Genomic DNA, 22,428 nt, shown 5'->3' on the forward strand with positions numbered 1-22,428 from the left:
GAGGAGAACTTGACATAGTCAAGGCAGTGAGCAAATCTTGCTTCCATTTTGAGCAAATGCTATGTAGTTTGGGATCCCAGTGTAGACCACATTGTCCCTGGATTCAGTATGGGTGGCAAAGTGCTTGTATCTTTTTCCATCTTCTCTGCTGTCATTTTTTGTAGTAAAGGTGACTCATTTTACTTTTTGTGACAGGCCACCAGAGACTTGTTCAGGTTTAGAAGAGAACAAAGAATAAAGCTTGTCAAATAAAGCAGCAACATATGGGGCATGTGGAAAGCGTAATTCCTTACAGACATACTTACTGTTCGTCCATTTTCGTGTTTTATTCTTGGTAAAAGAGTGGTTTGAATGTAGATAGACAAGTAAGGATTAGCAGACCCAGTGCAGACTTTGGAAATGTACATGATCTGAAACTGTCTGGTTTTATAGCCCTGGGCAAATCATATAATCTCTTTGCTACTGTTTTCTGACCTATAATCCAAGGGCAGTAATTCTTCCTTGCTTCTCAGTGGTGAATTAATGAATACTTCCAGAGTGTTTTGTAGTGCCATATACAAACACTACAATTACAGAGAAGCAATCAGCATATGATATTAATGCCAAACAGATACAGGGTAAAACTGGTGATGCTGTATAGCAGTGCATTCAGATAGAGCTGTAGTGAGTTCATTAGTAATGCACAACTGGGTTGATTAAGTAGTTGCCACTGTGTAAGGACTTGTCTCGAGCTGATACTTGATATGTTATTTTGAACCTGAGACAGATGCTCAAATCTCTTGTCTCTTAAGTTTTGGCAATGCTTGTCATGTCAATACAACTTATCAAGGCAAACTGAAAGAAAGAAGCTGTAGTTGCCACATGGTTATCCTTTTTATATTCTTCTGCATAGAAAGACTGCAGCTTTCCAAACTGGATTTTTTATATAACCTTTCAGAAGCAGTTTGAAATAGCCTGTCTTATTTTTTTCTTTCTTCCTTTTTTCCTTCCTTCCTGAGAATGTGACAAAACAATCATGTTCCATTATTTCATCCTTTCCTACCACAATGGCAGCACATCCTGTATGGTAATGACACAGCACAGAAATTCCACCACATTGAAGTTACTTTTGCATGGCCTGATACTGATAACTGCAATGCAAAGTGTCAGGTCATATAACAGTTTTCTACACACAAGAGTCACGGAAGGATTCAAACAGTTTTTGAGGACCTGGATATCCAGCTGAGATTAGAGGTCTGGATGAGTCAGGGTAGTTGTGTGCAGAATGCTTTCAGCTCTAGGTTGGGGATCTGAAGGTGAACAGCATCTGGAAGAGTTTACCTGTTCCTGGAAATTTTGATAGCTTATTTGAAATGGCCTTTAGCTGGGGACCCAGAGCCTTTTGCTAGCAGGCTGACTTTTACAGACTGGGAAGCTGGCACCAGTGGTGGTGGTGACGACTAGTACAGCGCTCCGCTCCATCCATCCAAGTCAGTAAAGACTCCAAGTGAGAAGTGGCAGTGCAAACAGCATATACTGTAGAGGTACAGATATTTGACAAAAAGGATGTTTTGTTTGGGGTTCTTTCACTGTACAGTGAAAAGATTCCCATCTTTTCCTTCCCCAAGTGTCTCTCCAGCCGTTCTGTCCTTCCTTATCCCAATCTGCTTCATCCTGGGCTGTGCCTTGTATACAGTCACTGGCATTATAGAGTGAGCGAAGAATTGCAAACCCCATCTGAAGTCAGGCTAACCAAGGCCTTCTGCAAATGGGAAGCAAGGCATGGCACTGTGAAATGATTTGCTGTAGGTTATCCAGCTGTGACTGAGAAAAGTGTGTTCTGGTTCTGCTGCAAAAAGATGCCACAAAAGTGTAAGTGTTAATAGCCATAACTTTGTGTTTCTGCTTTGCAAAATTACAACTTCATGAGGGGACCTGCTAATGTCAATGGCATTCCCTTTTCATGATCACTGCTCGAAGTGATCAGCCAGCTGTATGGATCTACAAATTGCCCCCTTGCAGCCAGCCTCTTAGTCTAATGCTCAGGCGACAGCCAGCTGCAAGGATCAGACTCGAAAAGATGCCTTTGATTTTCCTTTGATGTTGCTCAGCCAAGGAAAAATTTCACACAGCCGCTGGGCGGTAGGTGAAGATCCCTTCTGTTTGTGGAAAGCCAATTATAACCCAGATGACCCGCTCTGACCTTAAGATTACTGGCAGGACAACTGGCATGTCCTTGTGAGGCAGAGCTGGCTCACTGACTGTGCCTAACCAGGGGCACGATTTGTTTGTCTGGATGCAGCAATCATTCACATAGGGTGATTATAATGGAGGCTGCACAAATCGATCCTGGTCAGCCTCACTGTACTTATTTGCTTGCACTTCGGCATCATTGCTGACATGTGAGGATAAAGCAGGGTTCTCCTTTAGGATTTAATGAAAACGAGTGGGAGCAACTTACAAGGAGAACAGATCCTAGTTTCTAAGCCTCTCTTCCAGTTAACTTGCTCTCCCTTCTCCTTATTTTCTGTTCCCTTTTCAGCTCTTGCCCCAGACCTAAGACAAGCGGGTTTGAAAGAGACTGACAAAAAAGCATCGGGAAGGAGGTGGGGTGGGGGGGTGGGGGCGTGCAGTGGGACGTGAGAAAAGAGTTGGGGTTGTTCAGCCTGGAGAAAAGAAGGCTCCAAGGAGACCTTATAGCAGCCTTCCAGTACAGAAAGGGGTCTACAGGAAAGATGAGGACACGAGGAGGGGCTCTTTATCAGGGATCACAGCGACAGGATGAGCGGAATTGTTTTAGGCAGAAAGAGGTGAGATTTAGATGAGATATTAAGAAGAAATATTTTCCTGTGAGGGTGGTGAGACACTGGCACAGGTTTCTCAGAAAAGTCATAGCTGCTCCATCCTTAGAGGTTTTCAAGACTTTGAAGCAACGTGATCCAGTGGGAGGTGTTCCTGCCCATGTCTAGGGGGTTGGAACTGGGTGGGCCTTGAGGTCTTTTCCAACCCAAACCATTCTATGATTCTATGATTCTATCAAGGAAAAGCCTTGATAAGAACTTAAAAGTCCTTAAAGGACTAATACTCTTAAGAGAGATGGTGAGGAACTGTTCAGTGCTTTAGATGCTCTACATAACCTCATAAAGTTCAACAAGGTCAAGTGCAAGATCCTACACCTGAGTTGGGGCAACCCCTGTTTTCAGTGTCTGATGGGTGATGACGTGATTGAGAGCTGCCCTGCAGAGGACTTTGGGGTGCTGATTGATGGGAAGCTGGACATGAGCCGGCAACGTGCGCTCGCAGCCCAGAAGGGCAAACGTGTCCTGGGCTGCATCGAAAGAAGCGCGGCCAGCAGGGCGAGGGAAGTGACTCTGCCCCTCTGTTCCTCTCTTGTGAGACCTCATCTGGAGTGTTGTGACCAGTTCTGGAATCCTCAACGTAGGAAGGAGATGGAGGTGTTAGAACAGGTCCAGAGGAGGCTACAAGTATGATCTGAGGGCTGGAGCACCTTCCCTATGAGGACAGGCTGAGAGAGTTGGCATTGTTCAGCCTGGAGAAGGCTCTGAGGAGATCTTATAGCGACCTTCCAGTACCCGAAAGGGGCTACAAGAAAGCTGGAGAGGAACTGTTCATAAAGGCTTGTGGTGATAGGACAAGGGGGAATGGGTATAAACTGGAGAGGGGCAGGTTTAGATTAGACATTAGGAAGGAGTTCTTCACGAGGAGAGTGGGGAGGCCCTGGCCCAGGTTGCCCAGGGAAGGTGTGGCTGCCCCATCCCCGGAGGTGTTCGAGGCCAGGTTGGATGGGCTGTGAGTGCCCTGATCCGGTGGGAGGTGTCCCTGCCCTTCGCGGGGGGGTCGCAACTGGATGATCTTTGCGGTCCCTCCCAACCCAAACCGCTCTATGATTCTATAATCATCGAAACAGCGGCTCGGGCATTAACCGCTGCCGGCGGGCTGTGCGGCGACCCGCGCGGTGTTTAAGCTCCGCGGCCGCTGCCCTCAGCGCTCTCCTCCCTCCCGCGGCGGGCGGCGGTCCGGCCTACAGCCCCCGTGGTGCCGCGGGGGGCGGGGGGGGGCGGGGCGCGCCTGCGCCGCCAGACGTGGCAGCGGCTCCCGCGGTGGCGGCGGCTCCGCGCGGCGATGGCTGAGCCGGGGCTGGGCGCGGGGGCTGCGCGGCGCCTCCCGCCGCCGCCGCTGATGCTGCTCACGCTGCTCGGGATGGCGGTGAGTGGCGGGGCTGCCGGGGGGTGGCTGCGGGGGGCGAGTCCGCGTCCCCGGGGCGGAGTTGGGCAAAGTTGGGCGCGGGACGGGCTGGCGGCGGGGCTGGGCTGGGCGCCGCTCGGACGCTCGTCCCGGCGGAGCGACCCCCGCGGGCCCCGCGGCTGCTCCAGCGCCCTGCCTCGTCCTCCCCGTGCGCCTTCCGTGCAGCCTTCGTTGCACCTTCCCTGCGCCCGCCTCGCTGCGCCCTCCCTTGACCCTCCCTCACCCACCCCGCTGCACCCACCTTCCACCCACCCTGCTGCACCCTCCCTTGACCCTCCCTTACCCGTCTCCCTGCACCCGCCTCCTTCCCTTACACCCGTCTCCCTGCACCCGCCTCCTTCCCTTGCACCCCTCTCCCTGTGCCCGCCTCCTTCCCTTACACCCCTCTTGTACCACCTCCCTTGCACCCCTCTCCCTGTGCCCACCTCCTTCCACCCTCCTGCACCTTCCCTTGACCCTCCCTCACCCCTCTCCCTGCACCCACCCTCCTTCCACCCTCCCTTGCACCCCTCTCCCTGCGCCTGCCTCCTTCCCTTACACCCCTCTCCCTGCGCCTGCCTCCTTCCCTTACACCCCTCTCCCTGCGCCCGCCTCCTTCCATTACACCCCCTTGCACCTCCTTCCCTTGCACCCCCATCCCTGTGCCCACCTCCTTCCATTACACCCCTCTTGCACCTCCTTCCCTTGCACCCCGCTCCCTGTGCCTGCCTCCTTCCACCCTCCCTTGCGCCCTCCTTGCACCCTGCTGCACCCACCCTGTTGCACCCACCTCCCTTGTGCCCTCCTTACACCCTCCCTTACCCATCTCCCTGTGCCCTCCCTGAGTCTTCCTCAGATGTAACACTCTCCATCCCCATGCATACTGGGGGATCCAAGAATGCTTCATTGATATTACGCTAAGTAGAACGCGCCTTACCTCAGGGAGACTCCTAGACTTACGGGAATATTTTAAAGTCTGATTTTTCTTTTTTTCGTTCACAGAATTTAGCATAATTAGCTCAAATGGCTGGCAAAGGCATGCTTTAAAGCACTCTTGTATTTACTTTATTGGCATGAACCAAGGTTCTTCCTTCTGCCTGGACAAATGGAGTAAATAATTAACAAAACATTATATTGATTTTTTTTTTATAGGCATGTGATCTGAAATGTATTTGGAAATGCATAACCCAGGAGTGCTCATCTAATTCATACAAATCAAGTGCGGCATTGCTTATTGCCCTATGCTTATTCTGCACTAATATTAGAATTGCCGTTGTGGGACAGAAAGCATCAGCGTTGCCTTATGGAGACATTAGCCCCTGGCCGGGGCCTGGCTGTCAGCTCATTCAGGAGGAGGGAAAAGAAATGGTCTGCATGCTGCACAATTTTTGGTTTGTTCTAAGCTTGGTCAGGAAGCACAGCCCTCTGCTATTTGCAGTTTATTTATTGATTTCAAGTGAAACTGAGGTCAGGCTGAACTCTTCCTAAAATGTTGGAGGCGTCTTAGTGTGGCTGTTTTTTCCCCATGGCTCATCTTTCATAGACACAGTACTTTTCTCAATGGCACTTGTGGCAGTGTATTTCTCAGATTAAGTATATTCTGTGGACCTAGTGGAGTAACAAGTGGACTAAATTTTCCCTTCATTTAAAATAACTGAACATGTGGAGCTATTTGTGGTATTTCCTTCTATATCACTGCAACTGTCAGACCTTATCTTACTGTAACATTTGTTTTATTTTAACAAGTATTTTGCTGTGTTTTCTTTTTGTAGATTAAAAGATCCCCCCTCCCCCAGCTTTTTTCACATTAATTTCATATTCCCAGCTATTGCAGTTGCCCTTCTTTGGACGTTACATAGCTGGTGTCTTTGCAATGAGCGGAGTGGGCCTGCCATTGTCAATGAAATTATACAAGGCTATTATAATTCAGCCACATTATTCTCTCTTCCCCTTCTTAATTTGCCCCAGCATTTTACTTGCTCTGTGATGCTGCATGCTGTGCAGATGTCTTCATTGAGCTGTTGATTCAGCTAATTCTTTCTCCTTTGCTGTGTACAAGTAGTTTAAATTATTTCTTCCAATTTGCATTATCTTGCACTGGAAGGTGTGATTTTTCATCTTGAAATATGTAACTTGCTGTATGGCAGGATTAAAAAACTAGCCTACAGCTGTGACATTGCAAAACCTGCTTTTAAATTTTTTCTTGAGTCAATGTTTGCAAAGTCAGTGAGGCTGTTAAATCGGGACATTCTCAGTGTGTAAAGTTAAAGCCAAGGTAACACCAGCTGCTTGGTAGGACAGAGGTTAATGAGAACATTATCTTTCCTTCCAGTCTGTCCTTTTTTTTTTATGTACCCAGCTGTGATTTTTTGTTTTCCTCTGGTTTGTTTTTTTTTTTCTTTCCTGGAAGTGGTGAGTGCTTGCAGTGCGCCTGGGACAGCAGCTAGAGTCATGGATGCTATCACTCCTGAAAAACAGGGCTTGTTTCTAAAGTAGAACCAAAAATTGGAGGTAGCTTCCGAGGATTGAAATCCTTATCTCTGTAAGGCTTCCTGCATTTGTAAAAGGAAAACTACAAAGCTGAATGAAGAAAACACTTCAGGATCTTCTAATGGAAGATGTTGTTATCTTCTGCATTACTGTGAACATGTGAGGAAGATACTGCAGTGATCTCCACCTGCTGAAAAGTTTTATTTCTTGAATGAATCGGGGAGTCATAGGGAAGTTGAGGTTTAACTTTAGATTCCTTATTTGGTATGTCGAGTGGTTGACTATATTTCACACTCAAAGGACTGAGTTTACTGTTGGAGGCATAGGGAAGGAGTTTCACATGGAGGTGGATTTACATTTCCTCTGATGTATCCAGTACTGTACTTTCCCTAGCGGAGACCAGCCACTGCTTCCAACAGGATTATGCATCTGGGATCTGTTTGCTTTGCAAACACTGATGAATGTTATCTCAGGCCAACATTGCAAAGGTCAGTTCATCTTCTGAGTCCTAATGTAATGACTGAGAAACAGTCAACAGATTCTGACTGACTTGCAGCCTTCGTGAAGCAGGATTCTTGACCTGGTCCCATTCAAACCCTTCAGAGTGCCTTCAAAGAAAGGCTTGAAAGAAACGCTTTGGGCTTCCAGCTCCTCAGGTCCTCACAATGTTATGACAGTGCACCAGTGAGCACCGATATGAATTTGTGAATCCAAGCCTGTGGTGAGGGCTTGGATGTGGCTTGCTCTGTGTGTTGCAGGTAGCCCTGCAGTGTGGCAGTGATGACATTGCCTCTGGTGAGTTTGCAGGTGTGGTGTGAATGCTGCTTCTCCTCTGCAGTGCTCAGGTGCTGTTTCCTGTCGTGGCATTTGCGCTTGAATTCAGGAGTGCCTCTTCCCTTCCACTTAGTTTGTATTATAGGAACTGCTTTGGGAAGTGTTTTGCCACACTCGGAGAGAGGGTATTGCAGAAGCAGATCCCTAGCTGTTCCCCTGCTCCATTCCTTCTTTGTCTCTGTTCCCTCTTCAACATACGTATTCGTAGAACTTGTGACGTGGGCTGTGCTCTGTCTCCTCAGATGACCTTCAGAAATCATGTCTTGGCTTTCAGGACTGGTTTACTTACTTAGTTCCATACCCTATGGAGTCCTGTTTTGAATCCATTGGCTTTGGTGCCAAAACTCCCATTAACTTCAGAAGGTCTGGGGTGTTGCCACAAGTATGGTGTGGTCATCAGAAGTGGTGTTTCTGCTCAGAGGTCTGTTCACACTGTGAGCAATCCGTGGTGGAAGAGGGGCTTGTGTTGTTGACCATTTCTTTTGGGTTTTGGTGACAGTTTGAGTTCTTTCATTTCATTAAAATGGGGGTAATGAGTCTCTGCTTGCTTCAGTGTTGTGTTTGGAGGTCTGTGAATGGAAAAACTCAATGCAATTTGCAACCAGAATGAGAAACTAGCATTGCCTTGAATTTCCTCATGCAAACAGGTTCACTCTGGAACTAAGTTATGGTTTACTTTGATTCTGCCACCTTTTCCTGCTTGTGAATGGCAAAAAAAATGTGATAGCAAAGCAGGTCGTAAGTTTTGGTGCTTTGGTAGCTGAGTGCAGCTGGTAGCATTGGTGGAGGACACTGCGATTTGTGCGCTTGCAGAACAGAGATAACAAACCTAACCTCACTTGTGGCTGCCTTAATGGTGTCCTGACTGTAGTCTTTGGCTTTATAGTCATAAGGCTTATTTGCTGGGTGACTGCAGATAGACTCTTTTTCTCCCCTCCTCACTTTTCAGGAGATGGCACACCACGCATGTGTGGTTATGTGCTGCTCTGGGATTAAATGCATCCCAACCTGCTCTGATGTTGCCTCCCTTTTGCCTCTTGCAGATTGCTTCCTTCTTGTGTGAATCTTACTCCAGATATTTAAATTAAGCTTCATCTCTTATCACCTGGTGGGAAAAATGTTAGGATTAATTAGTTAATATTTTTGCAACGCTTTGAAGATAACAAGTGCCATAGAAAGTGCTAAGGATTTTCAGGTGTCATTTTTTTGCTCTCACTTCTTTATAAGTCCCATTAATAGTGGTTTTGTCTTCTTTTTATAGCAGCTCCTATGTGCTTCTGGAGTAGGTGATACTTCTTTAAACTTCTTCAAAACCCAGTTTTTAGTAGGGGATTAAGCTTTGCTTGTGTCCTTAGCTTCTGAAGTCATCCAAATGTGCTCACACAGGAGTGGTACCCGAAACATTATTTCATCAGCAGCTTGTTTAATATATATTACACCAATGCCTGGCTTGCAGAGAGAAAAAGCTTCACATGCATAGTAAGGAGAAAGTTCTTTGTCAGCATTAGTAATTGACCCTATTACAGTCAGTAGTTAATTAGTAAATAGTTGCACAGGTTTTCCTTCACTAAGCATTTGAAAACCAGTGATAAACCATACAATTAATTAGCAACAGAGTCCTTAAGAATAACCTTTAGTATAGACTATTATGCCTATAGCTTATGTTCCTTAAAGCACAGTGTTTAAGAATGGTATGAACGGTAGAGTTTAGTCAAATCTTGACGTCTCCATGGTATTTTTTGCTATCTTCTATATTTGGAAAGTGAACAGAGCAAGGACCACGTTAAGTGAAATGCCTTATTTGTAGCATTCTTCAGCCTAAGTTAAAGAATAGCATGACTCTGTGTCAAGATTTTAATTCGCCTGCCTTTGCGAATAAAAGAAGATATGACACTTGCCTCTTGCAGATATGACCCACCACAATAAAGTGTCATCAGTGCTTGGGCTTTTTTATTCCTTGAATGGCTTGAGGTGAGAGTTAATTGATCTTGATTATATACAGGGTCAGAATGCATTCTTCAGTGGAGCTCATGGGAAATGAACAAAAGCCAAGAAGTGTCCAGTGGGAGTGTCTGCAAATGTAAATCTGTCAGGCAAGAACACAGTTTTTCAATCAGTCTTTCAATGCAGAAGTTGTCGATCTTCTGCTCTGTCTGCTGTAGCGCTTCTCACCTGGCCATCCCATGCTGCTGCACGTGCTGGAGCCACCTCTCCCCACCGGGCTCCGAGATGGCTTTTCACATCACTTGCAGATAACTTGCTGCAGCCTCTGTGCTGGGGTCCTCAGCAGGTTGCAGTTTAAGAACCCCTGCCGATGTGGTTGAGAGAAGATGGTGTTGCAGTCCTGGCGGGGACCTGGGAGTACTTCAGATGTGAACCCTCGCATCTGAGACCCACGTCCTACGATTTCTCTTCCCCTCCCTCATTCAAATAATAAATTCTTAGCAGGCTTCCTTGAGGTACCTTCGAGTAACAGAGATAACCTGTCTCCCCTCATCCGATTTGATTAAAATGTTTCTACAGCTATTTTGGATATTAATCATGAATGAAAACAGGAGACTGTCCTACTTATCACTATCCATCTTGGAAGGCATTTGTTACAAATGGCTCAGTGATCAAAGCAGCACAACCCTGAATGTAAATAGCAGCAGAAGGAGGGCTTGTGAGTGAAAAGCAAGCAATTATTGCACAAGGTCAAGAGTGGTTTGTATGATGAACAAAGATAAAACATCTGCAGTCAAACTGTGATTCTTGTAAACAAGGGGGCTTTGGATTTGAACGTTTTGTACTTTTAGGCGAGAACAAATTTGGGGGGAAGGGAGCCAGAGATCTTTTCCTCTTTTGCACTTGCCTGGAGGTGACTTAGACCTGGTATTTTCAGTACATGCACGCTGCCTGCACACCAGGACCTGGCCGCACCACACACAGATCTGCGGGTTTACGAACCTCCGTCACTGCAGTACAGAGATAGTCTTTCAAATCCACCTTCTCAAGTTAAGCTTGTACTGTGCCACAGGGTTCATTTTTGGAACTGTAGGGAAGGGAAGATGAGATCCAGTCTTGCTTTTGGCATTTCTTGCCTGTTTCCCCTCGCCTCCCACCTCCATTTTAATGTAGCAGGGGGGACTTTAGAATGTGAGCTGCTCCCCTCCTGATGAAATTAATTGTGCAGTTAAATTCAGTCATCTCTGTTACTGCTTGGAATTTTGAGGCAGGATTGCTCTTCAGCTAGATTCCCATAAAATGCCTTGTCAGACGCAATCTGTTTCATACGTACAGGGTTGCCCATTGATCATATTTACAGTGGGTTGAGTGCTGTTGTCCTAAAATGAGAGCGACATCAGTGGGCGGTTAAGCTAAGACAGAAATCAAAGTCAATGTCTTGCTGAAAAATGGTTTTTTGAAATTGTGGTCGCGTGTATGACTGCATCCCTGTCAAGCAGCAGTTGTGCTAGAATCAGCGTCGTTTGTGTCAGCCCCAGTTATTCTTGATGAATAGTGTGCAAATTGTCTACCTAATTATACGTGTTAGCGTGCACATAAAAATTGTATGTTGACATATAGATTCAGGCAGTTAAGCACTGTTTCAGCCACCCATCCATATATCCTTTTATGCATAATTTGTGTCCAGGGAAATATTTTTTCCTGCTCTTGAGCTGGAAATAGGAAGTAGTTTTTCTGTCCAGCGTACAAGAATACTCCTCTGACAGTTCCACCTTACTTAATTTTGGTTTGTGTTTTCTTGTTTTTAAGCCCATATGTTTTCATTGCCTTTGATTTAAAATAAATAAATTATTCTCCAGACACACTGCTTATCCTTAGCAAAAGACCATGCTGTCATGAAGCTTTTGTGGGGAGCAGCTCGTAAATTGAACTGGGTTCTGTGGGACCGGCAGTGACGCATTTATCACATTTCGTTTGAATAATAAATGTAAAATATGAAAATACGTTCATATTTGTGCTGCTTGAAAGATATTCCCTTTTTTTTCATACTGAAATGAGATTCAGACAAAAATAAAAAACTGGTGAAATAAACTCTGTTTTCTCAGATCCTTGATGATTTTGAGAAAACACGGCCTGAGGGATGACCACGTTTTCCAGTAGTGTCAGTCCTGGAAGTGTAATTAGCAAATAGTTGTTTGAATATAACTTTCTTTGCCTCTGGGTTTCTGAAAGCTTAGATTTTTCTTGGGTTCCAGTTCTAAGGGAATGGGGTTGTGGAGTCTTTTGCTGCTCTTTAACTTGCACGTGTTTGGCAGCTCTGCAAGGAATTACTGGAGAGTTGGGGTGTGTGAAGGAAAATTAAACCTTTCAGACTGATCGGACTTCTTCCACCTAGCTTGCAAGATTATATATTTATATACATGCTTTGATTTGAAGAGCAGAGGCAGAGCTAGAGCGCGTGTAGTTTTGTACCTTGCATTTGAAGAGCAGTGTTTCTCAACAGTTTTGAATTGGCTGTCTTGGGGGTTTGGGTTCACTTATGTTTTACTTGAGAATCCTTCATGCATCTTAGATCAGACACTGAGTCACATGACTGATGTGCGACCTACGCCATAAAAAATGCTGTGAAAATAAATGCAGATTGAGATCTTGAGCTGGGGAAAATCTGCAGACGAGATAGAAGTGCTACCAGATTTGCATTTCATAGTCTGCCACATATAGTCTGCCTTTTTCTGAAGGTCTCCACTGAAGTTTTCTGCATCCGAGGACATTAGGTGACTGTTGTGTGGGTTGCAGCTCGCTGAGCCAGCCATGAATGAGGACCTGTTACACTAGGCAGCGTGCAAACACGACATGAAATAAAATAGACCTCTCCCCAGTTTCATTGCGGTTTCTTGTCAGCATAACTGTCAAGAGGAGGGGGGTTGTTGACAGATGTCGCGCATGTTGGTCCTGATATGCCTTCTATTTTAACAGGTACCAAGGTAAGCAACTTCTTGAGGAAATGTTTGAAGTGTTTTTTAGTTTTTCAGTGGTGGTTGTGAATAGATCTTAAAGCTTTAGGATGCTCAAATGACAAGCAATTTCAGCTTGTTTCTTATTTGTAAAGTTCCCTGCATGTGAAAGTAGCGCTTCCTGATGCATATGAAAAGAGATTTCCTGCCCAGGAGGGACTGTCACCTTTCTTGACCTCTTCTTTCTTTAATATGAGCTCATCTCTTGTGCCCTGGATTTAAACAAGAAGCAGCGTGCTTGATCGGACAGCATCTGGCTGATGAGCTTTCCTGCAAAACGTGTGGAGTAAATCTACCTGAGTCATAGCTCACAATTAAAGTCATAGAGCCCAGTACGTGCAAACAAGCCTCATCTTTGCTGCTGCTTTCCCTGTAGGCTGTGCAGGAATATGAGCCTGGTTTTCTGCGAAGAGGAGGAGGCTGAAACTGCTTTCATAGAATCATAGAATCACCAGGTTGGAAAAGACCCATCGGATCATTGAGTCCAACCATTCCTATCAGACACTAAACCATGCCCCTCAGCACCTCGTCCACCCGTCCCTTAAAAACCTCCAGGGAAGGTGACTCAACCCCCTCCCTGGGCAGCCTCTGCCAGTGCCCAATGACCCTTTCCGTGAAAAATTTTTTCCTAATGTCCAGCCTGAACCTCCCCTGGCGGAGCTTGAGGCCATTCCCTGTTGTCCTGTCCCCTGTCACTTGGGAGAAGAGGCCAGCACCCTCCTCTCCACAACCTCCTTTCAGGTAGTTGTAGAGAGCGATGAGGTCTCCCCTCAGCCTACTCTTCTCCAGGCTAAACAACCCCAGCTCTCTCAGCCGTTCCTCATAAGGCCTGTTCTCCAGCCCCCTCACCAGCTTTGTTGCTCTTCTCTGGACTCTCTCCAGAGCCTCAACATCCTTCTTGTGGTGAGGGGCCCAGAACTGAACACAGGATTCGAGGAGCGGTCTCACCAGTGCCGAGTACAGAGGCAGAATAACCTCCCTGGACCTGCTGGTCACGCCGTTTCTGATACAAGCCAAGATGCCATTGGCCTTCTTGGCCACCTGGGCCACTGCTGGCTCATGTTCAGTCGCTGTCAACCAACACCCCCAGGTGTTTCTTAGTGTTCTCTTTCATAGAATTCTCTTTTTCTATCCTCTTAATTTCATGCTGTTGCCGGTACAAGAGGCTCTAGCCCTGGTGAGATTGTAGTTGCTGGTACGGTCATCGCAGCGTTGGCTCTGGAGTGCAGCACGGCAGCTGGGGGTGAGAATGGCTGCTTAGCATCGCTTATGGGCACCAGAGCTGCTAGTGAAGATGGGTTCTTTGGGAGGTTTTACAAAACCTAGCCTCTTGGTTATTGCTGGATGGGGTATTCACTAATTTCAGCAGGAGAAAGCTGGAAAGTGTGGAACTGCTTATCAGTCTGCAAACACAATGTAGTACAAATGCTTACTGGGAGGTGGTGAACTTTTCTGCTCAACCAATAACCTCCCAGTACTGCTGTGGCTACCTTCGATGTGTAGGCAGGGTATTTCAATCCAACTTGATGCCTTCAACTTGGACTTTTAGTGTTTTATAACCGTGAAAGTCTGCAACATTAATCTTAATTAAAGGGTGATGATGATTTATATGACGGGGCTGACGGTTGGGCTTGTATGCACAATGCCTTTCCCAGTGGGTTTTGGTCTAAATCATAGGATTGGAGAGAGCTACTGTAGTAAAACTGCAGGAAAATGAATAGCATGAATTGATTTGATACCTGGGGAGGAATTGGGCGAAGAAGCAGTGGATGTATGCAATGTGATGTGCTTCTCCCTCCAAGCATCTGCTGTTCTATCAGCACAGTGAGTTTTCAGTTAGTGGCAACGGTGACAAGGCAGTAGGTATGGTGCTCACTGTTTCTGGAATCCAGTTTTTGAAGAGGTTTATAGCTCTGCCTTTATTGGCCAGGAGGGAAGGGTGGAAATCATGGAAATTGGCTAAACAGCTTTTCCATCTGGAAAAGACGTGAAATACACCTGCTTCCAAGCTATGGTTAAAACTGTACAGATGCTGTAAACAAAGTTCATGATATCATTTGCTGTCATGTTGAAAGTCGCCTTTGTGGCTTTTTTAGTCCAATCTTTTATTTTTGGCAGTGAGTTCGTAGACTCAAATATCATATAATGATATCATGTTCATAGACAAATATTCTTATTTGATTCCAGTTTTCTAGAAGAGGAAAGCTTCTAAAAGAAGCTGCCTTGTAGTTTCACTTATTCCCACTGTGTTCAGCCTTAGTTTCAGTGAAGTTTATATTCAGCCTTTTATAATACAAGTAAAACTTTAAGACACTTGGATATTTAACAAAAAAAACCTGAAGTGAAGGGAAAAGTTTTTTAAAAAAAAAAATACTTAGGGTTAGAGATCTGCTCATAAGGCAAGGTTAGATTAATCCATCCTGTACAGCCTCTGATTGTGATGAGTTATGTGCAATAATTTGCATGTCTCTGTCACCCCACTAAGTACGACTATATTTGTCTGCTTTGATTGGCAACACTATGTATTTATCTCAGAAATTGCACAAATGATTCACATGCACCAGCCTGAAGTAGGAAGGCTGAGCTTTGGACATCTGGGTTTAGAAGAATACAAGTCTGTCAACTGAATTAAAGCATCAAGGACATTTATGCTGAAGGTAGGGGCTGGCTTGCAAGTATGTCTTTTCCCTTCTCATGGACCATGTGGTCATCAGGGCTCTGTGGTGGGAGCTCTGCCTGCGGAGGACGATAACTTGTTCAAAGTCCACGCGGCCTGTCGTACTTTTATATTTTATGTTAAAGGTTTGTATTTAGTATGTTTAAATTCCCAAACGTGTCTTGAGGTTGGTTTGAAGATGACCCTCATTTCAGCTAAGCCTCTATCCTGTACATCTCCAAACTCCCCTTTCCATGTGTAAAATCTTCTGACATTTATAAAATGTTTGGTAAGTGCAGGTTTTGTTCCTGTGCCTTAGTGATGTGGTGTTTGTAAATAACTGAATTTGTAATGAAATGTAGTGCCTGGGGCCGTGTGTTGTGACTTTGATTGGCTTAATGCCTTGTTTTGAGTGCTGCAATCTGTAATACATGGGATGCAAGAACAGCCTTTTACTACTTCACATCCACCCTGGACACGTTTTCCAGGAATAAGACATGATCAAAATTAGTTCTGTAATTAAGAAAACATTGAACTTCTTGTGTGTGTTAGGCAAAAGCTCTTAGCCAAGCAATTAAATGTTACAATTTTAGTGCAAGGTGAATGTAAACTAGATAATTTCTCCAACTAAGGTTCCCATAATCATTCCATTAGTGTGAATTCAATACAGTGCAGGAGGGAGGTGGGGGCATAGCATGATGCATAAGTTTATTGTTGTTATTGAAGATTATTGTAGTACAAATAAGCAGTGGCTTAGCAGCTGAGGTTATGGTTGTATTTTGATAAGAATTTTACTTCGTGGTAGGATAAAAGACAGGCTTTGCTCTGGAGTGGTAATGATTTAAGAAGGCCAAAAGAAACAATCAAAAAAATTATTTCTTTGTATAGATACAGAACTGAGATGTGGAGAGATTAAATGTTGTGCCTTCTATACGGCCAGTGGAAGCCAAGCTTGATCTTGCAGCAGAATCACTGGTGTGTGTGATGTACAGTACAGCAAGTGGGAAACAGAAGCCCTGTTCTGCATTGGAAGGGTGAATGGGAGAGGGTTGTGGTTAGTGTCTAATGCATATGCTGGGTTACTTACAAATTCTGTTTTAATTTCCTTCATATGCTCTGGGTCAGTGTGGGTTAGTTGTTTCAACTTCACGGCTCTCACTGTCTTCTGTGGGCTATCAAAGCACTCAATGAAGATTGCAGTGTATTCTCAGATTTAGGGACATGAGTGCTCTCAAAGCAGTAATTTGATATTTCTTTTGTTACAGTGTATTAAATTTACATAAGAATTATTATCTTATTATCTGACAGGGAACAAACTTCTGAAGGGGATGGCTTCTTAACTAAAACCATATTTCTTGGTGTTGTATTTATACGTCCCATCTTTCCACTTAAGGGTATTTGCTAGGAGTGGTATCAGTCCAGTTATTCAAACATCCACTTTGAGTAAGTCGTGTATGGCTTTTTGTTTTGCCTTTGCTGATAAAATTGGTGTGATAGTTTATTTAAGGGAGTATGTCTCAAGATTATGGAAAAAGGTCAAGGCAATTTCAGAAGCAGTTTGTCTTTCTATTTTGTTTCTCAGCATGGAAGCTGTTATTAATGCTTCTGTCTGTGTTTCTGCAGGCATTCTTGCCAGCATTTGCTTACTCGTTGAAGGTGTCTCCACTCATAGAAAAAATAAGTGACCACAAGGATTTTAAGAAGCTTCTCAGGACACGGAATAACGTACTAGTGCTGTATTCCAAATCTGGTAAGTTCCTCCCCCCCACCTTTTTTTTTTGATGTCACAGTTCTTTGTGCCCAGCAAGGTGTGTGCATTTGAACATCCGTGTGCATGTTCAGTTATCTGTGTTCAGGCTCAGATGAATAAGCTCTTCTCCCTTACTTGCTTTCTGTTCAGCATTGCCTTATGTGACCTCAAGGTGTTTCTAAGTGACTACAAGGGCTTCTTCAGGACCACTGTCCTTTGTTCTAACTCGGAGACTCCTGACGTTTCAGGACTGGAGTCATCTTTAATTTGATCTTCTGATTGCTCTGTTGCATTGGCAAAAATGTACTTGATTCTGGCTTTGTCTCCAAATCTGGCTGTTTATAGTAGCTATCAGTCACGGCTTTCTGGTGTGTTTCTCACAGTGGTTTGCAAGTTTCGATTTCCTGGTGACACTGAAAGGCTTAATGAGTAGCGGTCGTACTGAAGTCAATCCACCTTTGCTTCTGACAGCTTTGGATGTCCCATGGTTGTATTTCAACTTTAATTAATAAAATATAAAAATAAAAAATTAACTGCTTGTGTAAGAGGGATAAATGGCTCATTTCACATCACGCCACCTGTCCCCTTGAATCTCATTGCTGTCTGTCATTCAGGTGCTCCTTTACTGGCTGTTCACTCTTACTCTTACCTGTCTGTCTGCTTTTTGATTTTCTGCTCCTGCTGTACCTTTTCTCCTTTGTTGCCTTGTTGGTTTTTTTTTTTGTGTGGTGTTGTTTTGTGTAACATCATGTAAAATGAAAAAAATAATCTTTAATAAAGCTCCATATGCAAGTACAGAATGCTGGTGGGGACATGGAAGTCACTAAGATGATTTTCCTTAGTGTTGTATTGTTTTTGCTTCCTTTTTCTTCCCGCAGGAAAACAATGCAAGGTAATGCTTTGTTTGAGGGTTGGGTCCTCCTGTCCTGACCTGTCAAAAAGTTCTTAGCACAGTTAAACATGATGATGCTGGTAGAGTTGCTCTGGGTCTATAGCGTGGCAATATCCTCCTTCCCCCCAGTATCAGAGAATTTTGCAGACAAAAATGTGCAGGTGTTAGGATAATTAACTTTGTTTCCTAAACATAAGCTTATTCTGAAGCAGTTGAAATGAAATATGTGACTTAATTTTTGCTAAAATATTTGTGTTTTGCCATAGTGGGGAACTTTGAGGCCTCAGACTTGGCCAAATGGTTTTGTATTAACAGATTCAAAGTGAAAGTCATAAAAGAATTTCTAACGCTTTTTGATTTTGAAAGGAACACTTTAGATAAAAAAGACATCTGTATTATTCAGCTCTTTAAATGGGAAATTTTCTTTTTACGCTTAATATTTTAAGTGTTGGTTGCTTTCATTTTTAGAAGCAGAACCAGAACACTTCAGCTCTGACACTCATCAAATAAATGTTGCCCTGTGGGCATTGTTCAAAAGCCATGTTGCGGAGATTTCTTTTTTCTGTTTTTGTTATTTAATTGGTTGGTTTTAGCGGTCTGAAGCTTTGCATGCAGAGCTGACTGTGGGATTAATGTTTCTTCTTAGAATAGTGATCCTTGCACAATTAGCAATCTCTTGCCTGTCACCCAGAAAGAGAGGAGGGGAAAAAGAGATAGGAATTGGAAGGTGGAATTCTAATACCAGATATGCATCCCCCAGCTGCGATGAGATGTTGGCCAGCCGTTTGTACTGCTGGAACAAAGACTTCGTGTCTCAGCTGTGCAGAACTGGATGAGTATTTCTATCTCATGCGGAAAATTCATTGGTTTCAGGAGATGTCCTCATTTACAGGAGATGTTTAATTCACACTACTGGCTGGGTGTCCTGCCAAGGTTGCTCAACTAGTAAGCCTTCTGGAACAAGTCTTGTCCTATCCTGAATGCATATTTTTAAAGGCTTTGTCAAACCATCCCTCTCCAAGTACGTGTGAGGAATTCCCCCACGTGTCTATGTCCCTGTGTTGGAGAGAGGTGGCAGTTGCGTGTTATCAGTATTGAGGGTAGGACAGTTTCTTCAGAGCTAATGTGTGGGCTGATGTCTGATGGCATCAGGCCCAAGCAAAGGCTCTTGAATGTAAAGAGCCGTTTGTGGCTCAGGAGGTTGTTGAGATAAAAATTGTGGATGTTTAGAGATTACTTGAGAGGGCTATCACTCCTGGCTCTGCTTGCCTACTCTGACCTTTATAGGCCTTCATTTTTTCTAATGCTGGAGACAAGGTATTGGTCTATAGAGGCATTTGGTCTGATCCAATACAGCCCTTCTTATATTCAATTAGCTGAAGTAGTTGTGGAGCGGTAGCAGTTTAAATAGGTCTGGAAGAGGATCTGGGTTTCTGTTTGTCAAGGCAGGAAGCAGTTTCTGTTGGGGAATTGATACTTGTTTGAACCTCTGTATTTTTCTCCCCCAAACTCTTGTTCCATTTGTCCAGGTCTGTTCAGATCTCTTGAATTTACAGGACAACTTACTCTGTGACTTGAACTCTATTTCATGAGATCATTAGGAAATACAATAAACAAACATGACAAGCAGGGACTCAATCCCCTTTCCCCCCAGACTGGTCTGTCACCTTAATTCACTTTTTCACCATTCAGGTCAAAAGATTTCATAACTTATAACCTGTAAGTTTTAAAATTGCACACCTATGAGTGAAAGAAAAGAATTAGTGACCTAGTTGACTGTGAGTGTGCTGATCCTTCCTCCTCCAGCCCAGTGCACGCCAGATAGCAGGAAAGTCTCAGCAGCCCAGCTGCTGCTGGATCCTCTTCAGAAGCTTTTTGGGTAAGGTGATGTTTTATACCCACCAGCTTGGTGGTTGAGTCTGTACCATTTCCATAAGTTAGTGGTTTCCAAGGAAACTACCAGACAAAAGGTAATGGCTGTGGGAGACAGCAGTTTTCAGGTGACCATGGTTGTATATGGGCCCTTCCACTCTTCCTGGCTGCCTGTCCTGCCTGGTGCTCTGGCTTTGACCTCATGATGTTGCTCCCAGCACACATCAGGCCTTAGCGCGGGCTGGGTTTGCCAATGTCTGAGCAGGGGTTGAGTGAATAGTCCAACTCGCTTTTCTGTTTATTTTTAATACCATTTATGAGACTGTTTTGGAATGGAAGTGTTTTGCAAAATCTGCACATGTGCCATGGCATTACAAAAATCTCGGTTGGTTATTTATAATATGGCCAGTTCTTGGAAGGACCTTTTCTGGGTGCTTTCTACTATTAGTTTAGAGCTCCTCACCACTGTTGGTTTGGGTAGCTCCCAGGGTTATTATGAGAATAACAGTGTGTTGTTTTCTGGATGTGACAGGGGTGGAATTGAGTCAGGTGGGGATGCTGAATGACTTGCCCTTACAGCTGATGAAGGTCCCGAATGAAGCTGCTGTAATTAGCAGGCAGTGGTACAAATGGTTGATGCCCAGCCATGGGGAAAAAGGCAGTGTTGGGACTGAAGCTGGTTTGCAGGAGAGCATACAGTATAGCTTCATAAATGTAGGTCAGGGAGTGTGCCTGGAGGTATGAATTTCAGCGTGTTGTTTAAGGGGGCGGGGTGGAGGGAAGAAGACACCCAATTTCAGCTGCAGCCAGCATTCCTTCTAGTTTACAGAAGATTTTCCTGATCCCTCTGATACTGGTTTCATCAAGTTAGAATGTTCTTGCAGTGCTTCAGAACAAAGGAATGCGCCATTGTGTTTTTCTATGTGGAGTAATAGTGCTGTTGTTGATTTACTTTTATTATTATTTTATTTTGTTTTCCAGCTGCTACTGCAGAGAGCTCACTCAGGTTACTGTCCAACGTGGCCCAGGAGGTGAAAGGACGAGGTACTATAGGCTGGATAGACTGTGGGTATGTGTCACGCTGTTTTTCTCTTCCCCCCGCCTCTCCCCTTTTGGCGCTTGTTGCTGACTTAGCTTTTTTTGATGGCTCTGAAACTTTTTGCCTGTAACTGAACCCCCATCATTCTATGCAGTTTCTTAATAGCTATAGGGAGCCTACATCTCACCATCCTCTCCTCCTTCTGACCAGCAGTGGGGAATCGTTATTTCCTTACAGCTGTTTGCACTTCTCTGACAGTGTGCTCTTCAGCCTGAAGCTGGAGACGCCAGCTAGCACGGCCTTTCATGGGGAGCATGTAGCATGGACCCGCTAAGTGCACCAGCTTTCCCACAGTCTGAGGGAGGAGAATCCTACATGTTATGTCTCAGCTGACGGGCGATGCAGTTGTGCTTCAACAGCAAAAGTTGCATAAGCAATAGGGCTGTTTGCTTGGTTTTGATGTGTCTACCCTTTTGTGTTTCTGAATAAAGTGTGCATTCTTTTAAAGAACACCCTTTGTGCTTGTAGGTTCATGGCAATTTTAATATGGAGGCAGGGAAACTTGTTTTGTAGGTTTGTGCCTTTGCGGGGAGGAATGAACACGTGTATACTTTCTGGTTTGCAGATGTAAAACCCTCCACTGTGGTTCTGTTCGGTAACACGCTGCCTGTGGTTTTAGCTTGTGTATCATAGCAGCTCTCTGCCTCTGCAGCTTTGAGAGCTTTGCCTGCAGGTGGCAAATTCCCCTTCCTGTGCTGCAGAGGAGCAGCTTGCTGCCTACCTGTGTGTTTGGGGGGATTGCCATGGAATGAACAAATTGCCATGTGCAAATCAAAGTCAGCTCTGAAAACCATGTAGCTCCCTTAAATTTATACTTTCAAAACCAACCTCCGTCCATCAAGCAGTAACACAAAATAAATCATCGCTAAAACAAAGTTAATGTGCTTTTGTTGGTTAACCTGTCTTGCTCTCCCCCTGCCACTAGACAGGTATCTCTCCCGTGGAGTCCTCTGCCTTCTCTTTGCGTTCTGCTGGGCTTGTCCAAATGCACAGAAACTTTCATCTCTACCCAACTAATGGGGACAGTGTTCCAAGTCATCAGCTGGCAGAGAGCAGGGCTGTTCCTTAGATCAGTGAAGCCTGTACCACTTCCCACCTGCTGAAAAGCCAGCAAATAAATTGTATTGACCCTGACAAGAAGAAGGTTACGTGGAGATCTGACATACCCCTGAAATCCAGTCTCCCTTTTCTAACAAAAGCACTGATAAACAGGTTTTGATTGTCAGTAATGATGGCTAGCGAATAGGGCTAGCCTCTTGCCGTTAGTTTCTAATCTGCCCCGTTTTTGGCTGGAGTGGTCACTGCCTTTTTATGCCTTCCAATTCCCTATTGTTTAGGCTCCCTCTGTGTTGAGGGACTTACTGCTTACACTGTGCATGTGTTCAGCTGCTGGAACGATGATGCTGTTTATCTGGCCCTTCAAAAATAACACAACCAAGCAATAAGCATCTTCAGGATTTATTTTGGTTTTGGGTTGGAGAGGGAAAGATTAAGCATTTAGGACTTCTGTTTGAAATCCAGGGGCCTTTTGGCACTTAGTTCAGCGGGTCAGTCTTTGATCCTGAGTTTGTAAGTGATGGTGAGGGAAATCGTTGGTTTTGCTGTAAAGCAAACTTAAATTGATCATACCCTAATATGCTATCCCTTTCCAAA

At 44.7% G+C, this 22,428-nt stretch overlaps 1 protein-coding gene across 3 annotated transcripts in view; it reads left to right on the plus strand.

Moving 5' to 3' along the window:
• Positions 1 to 4,185: 4,185 nt before the first annotated feature.
• The window catches only part of PDIA5 (protein disulfide isomerase family A member 5), a 102,533-nt gene continuing 84,290 nt past the window's right edge, over positions 4,186 to 22,428 (plus strand). Inside the window, exons 1-3 of one of the 3 annotated variants that reach the window (XM_069861425.1) lie at positions 4,186 to 4,206; positions 16,786 to 16,912; positions 20,658 to 20,745. In XM_069861425.1, coding sequence (XP_069717526.1) covers positions 4,201 to 4,206; positions 16,786 to 16,912; positions 20,658 to 20,745 — 221 coding nt within the window. In that variant the 5' untranslated portion in view covers positions 4,186 to 4,200. Of the gene's footprint in view, positions 4,207 to 12,434; positions 12,477 to 16,368; positions 16,402 to 16,785; positions 16,913 to 20,657; positions 20,746 to 22,428 lie in introns of those variants that run through there. The other 2 variants (XM_069861426.1, XM_069861427.1) reach the window with 2 other exon arrangements.

The sequence above is a fragment of the Phaenicophaeus curvirostris genome, chromosome 7 (assembly GCF_032191515.1).
Source record: "Phaenicophaeus curvirostris isolate KB17595 chromosome 7, BPBGC_Pcur_1.0, whole genome shotgun sequence".
NCBI classification, from domain to species: Eukaryota; Metazoa; Chordata; class Aves; order Cuculiformes; family Cuculidae; genus Phaenicophaeus; species Phaenicophaeus curvirostris.